Source organism: Mus pahari, chromosome 9 (assembly GCF_900095145.1).
Source record: "Mus pahari chromosome 9, PAHARI_EIJ_v1.1, whole genome shotgun sequence".
Taxonomy (NCBI): Eukaryota; Metazoa; Chordata; class Mammalia; order Rodentia; family Muridae; genus Mus; species Mus pahari.
Window position 1 is genome coordinate 36051949 of NC_034598.1, and position 12500 is coordinate 36064448.

A 12500-nucleotide genomic window follows, 5' to 3' on the forward strand; every position below is an offset into this window, starting at 1 on the left:
GGAGGAGGAGGAGGAGGAGGAGGAGGAGGAGGAGGAGGGAAAGGGGAGAAAGATTGAGAGATAGAGGGAGACCCAGGGAGAGAGAGATTATTCACCAAAGCTACTGAGAACATTGGCTGCCACTCAAACAGAAAAGGCACCATTCTAAACCATGGTTCAAGTCTCATGTACATCAGGGGTCCCTGTGTCAGCATGATCAAATGTGAGCTGAGGGCTCACTATGCAACAGAAGCAAAACAATGAGGCCTGACTATGTGCTAGAACTCAACCTGCGTGTTCTTGACCTCTAGAGAATGAAATCCCAACCAAGCCTACAGCTTTTCCTTGTCACATGCATACGCAACGTTATAATCTAATAATACATATGTGCACACACACAACATTATAATCTAATAATATACATGTGCATACACCCAGTGACAGATGGGGCGAAAAGTTTCATCAAATAGTGTCCTCGAAATCTTTCCTAACTCATCCTGGCAATGTTACAACTTTTTGACACCCAAGCAAGAGACACACTCACTGATGGGAACACTTTGGTTCCCCCATACGGGGCCATGTTTCTCTTTCCTCTGAACCCTGAAGCACTAGCTGGCCAGCCATATACATCCCCTTAGATGCTCTCCCCAGGAAACAGTAACGAGTGTGTGGCTTTTCCTCATGTGAAGACGACCTGTCAGATACCCATTTGCTCTTAGAGGATGCAACCAAAAATAATAAAATCTCAGGGAAATGTTGGCGATGCTCGTGTTTCTCTTGGGAGGAAAAGAAGAGCCAGATGTGATTCTATTCACTTCCAAGCCAGGACACGCACCCAGCAATCCAGAGAATGCCTAGTGTCCTTGCTGGTCCTGTGGGGCATCCAATTGTAAACTGTGACTGAAGTGACCCCTGGAGAGACTAGTGCCTGTCACTTTGTCTAACTCTGGAATGAAGTTCCATCAATGCTGACCCCAGAGTTACTTGGAATTGTACGCAAAAACTTTAATATTGACCCCCATTTACCTTCACTAGTCTACAAAGAGATTGATGAACCCATTAAAAGCAAAGAGAAGACTGTAAGAAAAATATTTACCTAATTTAAGAGGCAGAGCCATCCAATTTGAGTATGCAGTACAGTCGTCCCCGTGTGATAAGTTCTCATTACTAACCACTTTTATCTCTGTGTTAGGGCCGATCTAGCCAGAATTCCATTTGGAAAAGCAAACTTGTTCAAAATGCTATTCATATTTTAATGAAGTTTCCTTAACTTAAAATAGGCCCTAGCTCAGAAAAGCACACTCAGAGACTGAAAAGACTGCCTGAAGTTATTCCAGGTTAGTAAAACTTTATAGTTTTAAACACTTTAATCCTTAAATACCGGTTTCGCTAGCACAGACCTCAAGCTTTTTCTATGTAAACTCCTTGGCTTCAAGAGCTCCAGTTTTATATGCTCCCACACAAAATAAATTCATAGAGGAGAGAAGAAACATGAAGTATTTATTTGTCTTAGTTGTAACTCCCCTGAAGAGAATCCTGGAGTCACAGATGCAGAGGCCTGTTGCTGGAATCTTAAATTCTCAATTCCTTCTGTCTTAAATGAACCTCCTGCCTTCCAATAACCCAAACACTCTGGAGAATAGCTATAAAGATTCGTTATTCCTCCGTCTACACGCGTGCATGCATGTGAGTGCACATGGGTGCACACATATGTACATGCAGGCAAACACACACAAATACACGGGCACAGAGTGTGTTCTGCCTGTCTGTGTGCACTTCTATAAAATATCATGAAGAAAATAACTTGGCTGATGTATTTCTTACTCTGTTCTACCAAGCATTTGCTCAGAGGGGAAAGGAAGAAGGAGGAGGAAGAAGAATGAGAAGATGGGGGGGGGGAGGAGAAGACAAACACCAGATGTTCTTTTGCTCAGAGTGCAAGAAACACGCAGAGAGCTCTGGGTTATCTTCACTGCAAATGTCTCCTGACCATGAAGATTGACAGAAGTATCTTCTGCCGTAGTGCGGCTCTTAGGACGCCAGGACAGACAGCATATGGTGCTTGAGGGTGGGCTTCTCTTGTCATCAGCTGTGGCTGCCCCTACCCCTGGTACCTGACTCCAATCATACTTCTCTCTGAGGTGGTGAATTTTCATTTCCCAAACTCTCCGACCCTTTAACAACCACCATAGGAACATGTCAATATACAAATCCCCAGCCCGCCTCTGCCTGGGTCACCACCTCAGAACTATTGAGAACTTTCTAGAGAAGAATCTAATTTTTTCTAACTGAAGTAAACTCAGGCTCTGGCTTTCTGCCTGTGTGCCAGGCAGTAACCACCAACGCCTGTGCCAAGGCGGGCTGCACAGGCACCCGGGCAGCCCTTCTGATAAAGCAAACACGAGGGCTTAAAAGATAAGGTTTGAAGAGAGCTACTGGGAGCTAAATTTGGAAAACACAAAACTGGACTCCCGTAACATGGAGGAGGAGGCAGCCAGGAAGAGAGGGGGCTGTGAAAAAAAAAAGAAATGTTTGTGTGGACACAAATATTTAGGCAGAGCACTGGAAAAGCAGACGAAACAAACCCATAGTGGGGTCGTCCCTCAGCACGGCCCAGGGTATCTCCACATCTCTGACCTTCACACCACCGTGAGGCTTAGATTTAATAAATCATCTAGTACATAGCACGGGCCCAGGATACTTTAATCTCTTTCATAACGAGGGCTGGGAATGAGGGAAGGCTTGAAAATGAACAGCGCTCTCTCTCTCTCTCTCTCTCTCTCTCTCTCTCTCTCTCTCTCAACACACAGGGACAGAAGGCAACAGCCCACCAGATGAACAAACAAACTCCCTTCCCAAACCCCTCCTGCTGTTTAATTTTATTAGCTACAGAATAGAGTGGAACTTCATCTCAAAATTAAACCATCTTAAAAGGACAGGGATGTATATGTATATTCCGTTCTATATCAAGAAGGGGGTTGGGAGGATGTTAAGCCAGGAAAGGATCTATCGGCAAATAAAAACAGTAATCGAGCCAACAGATCAGCAACTCCCTCCGAGGCGCACCTCTGACTCTTTCTCTCTTCCACGACCTCTTCTGGCACGTTCCTCTCCTTGTGTGGCATTACGTACCATCAGAGTACTTCTTCAATAACGCAATGTCAAATGAAGTGGGCTAGACCTGAGCCTGCAGAGGCCAATCAGGTGACAACTGACCCAAATGCTCTTGGACTCACCGCTGAAGCTGTTCTATCTGCGAAGCGCGATACATCGCCAGGATGTGTGGCACAGCTGAGCACCCCAAAGAGCCAAGGGTGTCAGTGACAGAAGCCACTCCGAAACCATGACACGATCCTGCTCATCCCCACAGTCCCTAGCTCTCTGAAAGTCCAAGCCACATTTTCAACAACCACAACCGCCACCGCCACCGCCACCGCAACCACAACAACAACAATAATACCAATACCAAATTTATCAACAGTCTCTCATGAAAATGGACGGAAAGATCAACCATGGCTACAAGAATGGGACATTTGGAATCATCCCAAACTATGCTAACATTCATATTTCTTCAGGGTTTCCACTGGGGACTGGTTCAATTTTGTTCTTATTAAGCCAGAAATGCAGTTAATTCCATTTCTTAAGTAAAAACACTCAACAACAGGGAATGGGGCCCCAGGGTATGCTTAAGTTTCAATTTACCCACTTAGTTAACCAGGGATTTTTTTTTTTTTTAAACAGTCAAATAAACAGAAGACAGGTGAGGCACCGGTTTCTTCTATTGCACATTCAGAACAAGACAGCCAGACACATGACAAGGGGACTCAATGAATCAGGACAGAAGCATCTTCTTGAGCATCTTCTTGAACATCGAGCACACGCGCAGCTTACACAAAGACTTGGAACCACACGTGAAAATGAAACCTGTCTGATTCCCACACATTAAAACTAGTGGTCCCAGGCTGGAGAGATGGCTCAGTGGTTAAGAACACTGGTTTCTCTTCTAGAGGTCTGGAGTTCAATTCCCAGCAATCACATAGTGGCTCACAACCATCTGTAATGGGATCCGATGCCCTCTTCTGCTGTGTCTGAGGACAACGACAGTGTATTCACATACATAAAATAAATCTTAAAAAAACAAACAAAAAACAAGCAAACAAAAAAAAAAAACTAGTGGTCCAAATTCCTTGTCACCATGAGCTAAATAAAAACTAATAAGACTGAAGTTTCTATAGGCATGCCTGTCTGTATACTCAGATACACACACACACACACACACACACACACACAAACAAACAAACACACTAAATGCTCTGTAATATTATTTCTATTCTACAAGATGGGAACACAAAGTGAGTCTGAAGGAAATCTATACTAAAACATGAAAGGAAACTGAAACCCTGTGCCGTGTTAAAATGCCACTTAGCAATATAGTCACAGAAGGTAGCACAAGATGACAAACTGAGCAGCAGCGAGATGACAACGGGCAGACAACAAGACAAAAGGGCAGACCACAAGACACAGCTCAGTTTGCAGGAATGCTATATGTTGAACTGTTAGGTGGCATCCATATTATTCTCCTGATAGCTATAGAAATTTGTATTCTTCATTAAATATATACAAGCAGGATTGCTAAAACTATAGTATATTTGAAAAAATACATATACTTACATATATACTATGTATACATATAGAATATATTATATTTCTATATATTATATTCACATACTTACATTTATATAAATATATAATATAAATATTAATATATAAGTACATATAATACACACTCTTAAAACATATACTGGAAAATCACATTTGAGAACACCATAGAATCCTAGGAAAAACAAATAAGACAGTGTTCCCTCCCATCTCTGACCATCTACAGGTAGGCAGTTCTATACCTAAGGCAGGGAAGTGTCTGATCGAAAATGCAGTTCATCCAGTACTGTCATGTAGATGGAAGAGATTCATTTGAGAAAGGAGGAAGCTACAGCTCATTCACGTGGAAGAAGGGCACATTATATAACATCTCATAAATCCAGGCCATGACAAAACAAAACAAAACAAAAAACCCAAAACAAAACAAACAAAAAGCAAAAACAAAGAATAAAAAAAAAACCACCACCAACCAAAAAGAAAAAAAAAAAAAAGCCTCCATCAAGTCTAGACAAGGGACACACATAGGCTACGACCCCCATGTAGAACTGCTATTCTTCACGGCTGCTGATCTGACAGACATCCTTCAGATCACAGGTTACTGTGAAGCCCGTTATGGTAACATTTTTATTTTAATACTATTTTTTAAAACATTTTTTCCTGCTGCCACAAAGCCACCTATTTATTTTAATCATGAAAATCCTCTTCAAATACGGCTATTTGACAAGCACTTGAGGACAAAGGTGAACAGAACTGAGGCTCCAGCAATCCCCGAAGCTCGCTTTTCAAACATACCTACTCCCCGTCCCAAATTTACCTTTCTTGGATTTGGCCCCGATCTTCAGTTTGGACGGCCATGCAATCTGCGTGTTTGTCTCCTCCATGATCTGAGTCAGGGATCAAGAGAAAAATATTGACTCAATTAAGAACTTGTATTTACAGATAAGATTTTCACACGTTCAAAAAAAATTTCTTATTTTCATGTTTCTGGCTTTGTGTTGATACAACACGATGATCTCAGCTTAAAACAATGCAAACATCTTTTTGAAAGCTCGAGGGAGAAGAGGGGTTGTGTTTTCCTAAGCCCTTAATCTACTGAGAGTATCCAAGCCTGTGTTGTTCTCTCCATGATTCCAGAGTTTTAACAGAAACAAGACCTCCAAGTACATGGACAAGTAATTAACCCACCTTGTTGTCAGGACCATCAGAGATACTTTCACTGAATAAAATTCACCCGAGACCATCATCTATATTCTAGACATGACTCTTGTAATACAAAACGATGACTTAAACCATACTAAATGAAGACTTCCTTCCATCCCCCCCAAATGAAACATCTCCTCCCTCCCTCTCTCTCCATTTGTATTTCATTAAAACTGATGAAATGCTTCTAAACACAGCATCCCTTCATAATGCTCCATTTCCCGTCATCCTTCCCATGGGCCAAGATGGTGTTTATGCTATCGCTCCACCCATTCATATATGCAGATAATACCAGCAGAAGGGAGCCTAGCACATAACGTGAGACAGAACAGGCAGCAGGCATCGAAAGTGGAGGTGGCAATGACGAGGCAGAAGCCACAGATGACAGCATGAGCGAAGCCAACAAGCAATCGGAAAGGAATCAGATTCTCCCAAGACGAAACAGTCTTCCTTGCTTGCCAATTCCACAGGGCTGTTCACTTGGGAACACCAACAGAAAACTAACTCTGCAACACACTAAAAGGAGCAGAAAATGCACCAAACGAACACACCAAGCCACTTCTAGATCCAGCAGCAACTGACAGTCAAGAATTACTCAGAGCAAGACCCAGAGCAGACAGACCCAGCAGGGCGAGATGAGACTTATTTACTAATATGGATTTAAAGTTAATTAAACACACAAATGGTGACAACAACTGAACGCACTAAGAACACAACTGACACGACTTTCCTTCTCCGGCTTGTGTACCAGACATGAGAGTAAATGGTTGACGCAGGTCTCCTTCACTCAAGCAGCCGACAGCTCTCAGCAGATGGCTTAAGCTGGCAGCCTACCCATGGGTTCTGTCTGCCGTCCAAGGTGTTAGGGGTTGGGCCAACATCTGAAGATCCAAGAACCTGGCATAGCCATTCTGAGCTCTGATTTTCCGGAAAAGTTGGTGGATTCGGCACAAGGAATTCATGACGGCATTTGGCTGGCACGGGGAACAGTTGCCTGCTGTGCACTGGGCCAGTGGGCCCTCAGATGCTCCTGAGCCCCACAGTGTCCCTGATGCTGAGGTCAAACATCACTTGTATGCTGCCCCTGACTTGTTTGTAGCGCTTACTGGTCACTTGGCCCAGTGTCCACACGGCTGTTTTTCTTGGAAAATATTTCTACTTGAAAGCAAGAAAACAAAAACCAAGCCCCCACTGTCTTTCCTTGGTCTATATAATAATCTGATCCAGAAGAAAGTGGGCGCCCTCACCCTCGCCCTCTAAGCCCTGGTCCCTGCCTGTCTCACCTTTGCTACTGAACTGAGTTGACATCAACATTCATTTGATTAACGATGTTATTGGTTTGGGGGTTTGGTATTGTTTTGGTTTAAGTGGGTTTGTTTGGGGGGGGGATGGTGGTTGGTTTTGTTTCTTGGAGGGTTATTTTTGTTTTTTGCTTATTGTTTTGAGACAAGATCTTACCTACACTGGCCTCAAATATCCAGTCACCATGCCTCAGCCTCCCAACTTCTGGGATTATAGAGTATAGCAATCAAGCCTCACTCACACACACACACACACACANANANATATNNTCTCTCTCTCTCTCTCTCTCTCTCTCTCTCTCTCTCTCTCTCTCTCTCTCTCTCCAGGAGTATTTTTTTAAAAAAATAAAATTAAAAAGGGAGAATGTCTCAGTGGTTAAGAGTACTTGCGGTTCCCACTGAGGGCCTGAGTTCTGTTCCCAGCACCCACATGGCTGCACACAGCCATCTGTAACATCAGTTGCAGGGGATTTGATGCCCTCTGTTGATCTCTGTGGGCACTGCTCAAACAAGGTGCACATATATACACCTAACAGAAAAGCCAATCTTTTTGTCTTTTTTTAAAAAAACATTTCTCTTTGGTTTTGAGATTATGATATAATTACATCATTTCTCCCCTTCTCTTTCTTCTCTCCTATCCTCCCACATATGCCTCCTGGCACTCTTCAAAATTAATGGCCTCATCCAGAGACTGCCCCACCTGGAGATCCATCCTATATACAGTCACCAAACCCAGACACTATTGTGGATGCCAATAAGTGCTTGATCACAGGAGCCTGATATAGCTGTCTCCTGAGAAGCTCAACCAGTGCCTGAAAAATACAGAGGTGGATGCTCTCAGCCAACCATTGGACTGAGCACAGGGTCCCCAATGGAGGAGTTAGAGAAAGGACCCAAGAAGCTGAAGTGATTTGCAGCCCTATAGGAGGAACAACAATATGAACCAACCAGTACCCCCAGAGCTCCCAGGGACTAGACCACCAATCAAAGAAAATATATGGAGGGACCCATGGCTCCAGTCACATATGTAGCAGAGGATGGCCTTGTCAGGCATCAATGGGAGGAGAGGCCCTTGGTCCTGTGAAGGCTCTATGCCCTATTATAGGGGAATGTTAGGACTAGGATTGGGAGTGTGTGGGTTGGTGAGCAGGGGGAGGGGAGAGGGGTTGGGAGGGGTTTCAGAGGGGAAACCAGGAAAGGGGATAACATTTGAAATGTAAACAAAGAAAATATCTAATAAAAAAATTCACGGCCTCTTTTTTTCATTAACTGTTGTAATGTCTATATATGGCTATGTGTGTACATATATTCCTAAGTATAATCACAACAAACCTTTTCAAAAAATAAATGAATTAATGAAAAATACTCTCCTTTTCAACTGCCTCTATTCCAGCTGCCCAGTAGATGTCCCCTCCCTACCTCACCACTTCAGGATCTGGGAATCTACTGGTCTCTCTTCCAAAATGTTCCAGTCCCAGCTCCTTCTCCAACTGAACCTTCACCCATCACCTGCTGAAGTATTCCTCCCATCCTTCTGTCACCGAGTTAGAATCACCCTGACTCATTACTATACTTGGCTTCTCTCTTATCCTGATGTCAAGCAAGTATTCTCTTACCTTCCCCGTTCACAGGTTCAGTCTGAAAGATAGGAATTGTGCTCACTGTCCAAGCACACAGCAAGCACCTATGTAAGTTATTTGTAGTATCTACTGCTTGAGCAGTCACAAGGACTTGATGAAATCCTGATCCAGTAAATGCTTACTGATGCTGACGGCTCTACGGAATCAGCTAGCTGAAAAGGGATGCAGACAGAGTCTGTAATACAGGAGGAGTGCTTAGGGGAGATTCAAAAGGACACGTGGGAGAGCATTAGTCGTCACAAGAGAGGCTTTGAGTCTCAACTTGTGTTGTGAGGAAATATCAGGTCTCCTACCATCTGCATGTATGGATAAGCCCCAAACAGACTTGAAGATGAGGCACAGACCAAGATGTGGAAGCTCATGTGATGGACTGTCGCTTTGGCATTAATAACTCATGACCAGGGAAGAAGCTAGAGCAGGATGGAACAACTTATTTTGCTTCCAGAGTCAGAAGTTTCCCCTCAAGAGTGTATCAGTTAATCGGATAACTTGTCAGTCTCTTCAAGGATGCAGGGTGGGTGTATCCCAGTTAAGTTGGAGTGGGGGACAGCTAGGAGGAGAGGGAGGGTTAGTGGTTCAGGAGGCCCAATCTCCTTAAGCAAGGGGCACAGAAGAGCCATAGAGATGGAGCTAATTCTAGCACAAGAAACAGCTCAAAGGATGTTCATGCAGCAAGCTATGCAAAAAGGTTTTCGAAACAGACCAAAGCGGGGCTGGGAGAGGTGAAGTCGGGAAGATATGGAAAGGAAAGACACCATATGAAGCCCCCCAAGAAGAAAACAACCATCTCCATCTCAGGAGGCAAAAATAGACAATTTCTGAAATGACTTCCAGAAGAAAACAAATGGTTCTAGGTTTTCTTCTGTGGTTGTCTCTGTGACTTCTGCTGTTCTCGTTGCTACGTGCCACACAACCAAAGCCCAGAGAGCAAACTGCTGACTTCATGTCACCTTCTATAAACAGGGGGGGGGTATCCTTTTAAATTATGGGGACTAGGAAGAAAATTGTGGGGCTTTATAGTGGGTGGAGGCACCTACTTCTCTTTAATAAGAGGGTCTTGTGTGTTTCCTAAGGTCGTTTAGCTATTACTAGAAGTCACTTCCCAGAAACCTGCTGTGGGCCTTGGTTCACATGTAAGCCTATGCTCTGTCCACAATGTGCGATATCCATCCATGGACTAATTGGATTAAGTGGCTAATTGTGACCACCCCTCTCCCAGGAGGGTGTTGTCCTCAGCCGGGTGAAAAGTGACCTCAAAGTTGGGAAGTGGCCTAAAAACGCCTCTTGCTTCCTTATGGAAATAAAACTATAAATACCATCGTGTCAACTAAGCTACAGAATGCAGAAGGATACCAAGCCGAAAAAAACCTTGGACAAAAAGAAAACGTCTGTTCTCTGCACCGAAGTGGGGAAAACAACCTGAAAGTGAATTCAAGTAGATTCTGTGCACACATGCACATACCACTTGCATGTGGAGGCCAAAAGTTAGCAGCTAATAAATGCCATGTATCAATCGCCGTCTTTTATTTTTCATGTCCTTTATTTGTGTGCATAGGATGAGGAGGGTGGCAGACACGTTGCGGTGAGTGTCTGGAGGTCTTTCCTTCTATCATCTGTATCCTGGGACTGAATTCAGGTCATCAGACTTGGCCACAAGCACCTCTGCCTGCTAAGATAACTTGCTGGCCCCTCTGCCTTATTTCTTGAGACAGGATCTCTCATTGAGCCTCGAATCCATTGGTGTATGAAGAATTTCTGGCCAATAAAGTCCAAGGATGCTCTTTTCTTCTGTCACAGGCACTGAAGTTATAGATGTAGGCTACTATAGTCAGTCTTCTACTTGGGTGCTGGGGCTTCGAACCCAGGTCCTCAGACTTGAGTGACAGGCACTTTACCAACTGAGCCATCACTGGAGCCCCTAAGAGCTAGGTTCTTAAAATCTTAATATTGTTTATTTTCCATCTTCCTCAAGCCGAAACTCAAAGAATAAACACCACATTGTGAATAGTCTTCTGTAAACTTTCAATCATTCCTTAGGTTATATTTTTGAGACAATGTTTCACTATGTAGCCCAGGCTAGCTTCAAATTCTCCATCCTTCTGCCTCAGTCCCTCAAGTTGTAGGCTCCTGGGATCACGAGTACACAACATCCTGGCCAGCACACCACGAAGATTTAAAGGATATTTTTTCACATTTATTTTAGCTCCTGCATAACATATAGAAGTCTTCTATGTTATGACAACAGAAGAGATTTTGAAAAGGCCCCCTAAAGCAGCCAAGTCCATCCTCTTTCTGACTGGCCACATCTCAGGATGGCTGTAGATACGGCCTGAGGCATCCATAGACGTCCAAAGATTGACACCCAGAATTGCAACATGACCATAAGTAACTTCTTAAGTTTCTGTTAATTAGACTTACTGTGTTTGTGACTTACAGAATATGAATAACCGAGTCACAACTCAATGATTATGCCACTATCACATTTGTTGGGTAGCGGATATTTATACCAAAAAATATTATTGCTAAGACTATCAACCTTCGCTAGGAAGCAACTAAAATATGGAGGGGCATGCTGCGAATATACAAAACGACTTGCCTTCCCTTCTTAATTCATAAAGAGCACTTTTTATTTTACTTTTCTATGAGTACACTATAGCTGTCTTCAGACACCAGAACAAGGTATCAGGTTCCTATTGCAGATGGTTGTGGTGGCTGGGAATTGAACTCAGGACCTCTGGAAGAGTAGTCAGTGCTCTTAACCGCTGAGCCATCTCTCCAGTCCTTCCTTTTCTACTGATTGAGAATTTTATACATCCGTGTGTGTTTTGTGCAGCCCTCCTTCTCCTCTCTCCCATCACCCCCTCCCTCCCTCCCAAGTTCATGTGCTCTCTCATTTAAACCCTCGGGATCCTCTTAGCGCTGCCTATGTGTGCGTGGAGGACCATCTATGGGACCATCTACTGGGTAGCCTTTCAGGTGCTGCATCCCTGAAGAAAAGAGGAAACTGAGCGACCCTTCCCCACCTGCAGTTCCTAAGAGCTCCTCAGCTAGGGCTGGGACTCCACAAGCCCCCCCCCCCCAGCATGGACAGTGTGACACTGCCTGGCTTGACCGTGTATGGATAATGTGCATGCAGTCACAGCTACTATGAGTCCATGTGAATGACAGCCCAGCCATGACCAGCAAATTCTGCCTCAGTGCAGACAGCCAATACTTCTGCCTCTCACGGCCTTTCTGCCTCCTCCTCCACACTGATGGATGAGCCCTGGGGGAAGGGTGTGTGGTGTAGACGTCCCCTGGAGAGATACACACTCCACTCCACTGTCTCTTCTTCTCTGCAAGCTAACCTGTCGTAGGTCTCTGTATTAATCACTATTCAATGAAAAAAAATGTAAAAGGTTCTCTGACAGATGAGGAGAGAGGCAGTTTATTAGCACCGCCACTTAGCAGGATGATGGCAGGATAAGCTACTCCCTAGGTCCTATGGCCTAGTCAGCCATAAGTTTGAGCCCAGTCAACAGTATCAGGGTTGCAAATTAAAATAAATAAATGGTTAAGATTCCATCCCCCAGGAGCTAATGTTTTCGTTTTCTTTACTATAAATATACCTAATAAATATGAAATTATGTATCTCTGTTGGGCTGTAGTTTATGTGGGAGTGAAGAGAGATTTAGGTGGGAAGACATGGTACCACTTACGTTGGCAATTTTTTACCTGTTTG

The 12500-nt window shown here is 43.9% G+C and overlaps 1 protein-coding gene across 6 annotated transcripts in view; it reads right to left on the minus strand.

Moving 5' to 3' along the window:
* The window catches only part of Bicc1 (BicC family RNA binding protein 1), a 232360-nt gene that overhangs the window by 98170 nt on the left and 121690 nt on the right, over positions 1-12500 (minus strand). For all 6 annotated transcript variants that reach the window (XM_021205081.2, XM_029542243.1, XM_029542246.1 and 3 more), the window contains one exon: positions 5453-5522. In XM_021205081.2, coding sequence (XP_021060740.1) covers positions 5453-5522 — 70 coding nt within the window. The remainder of the gene's footprint in view (positions 1-5452; positions 5523-12500) is intronic.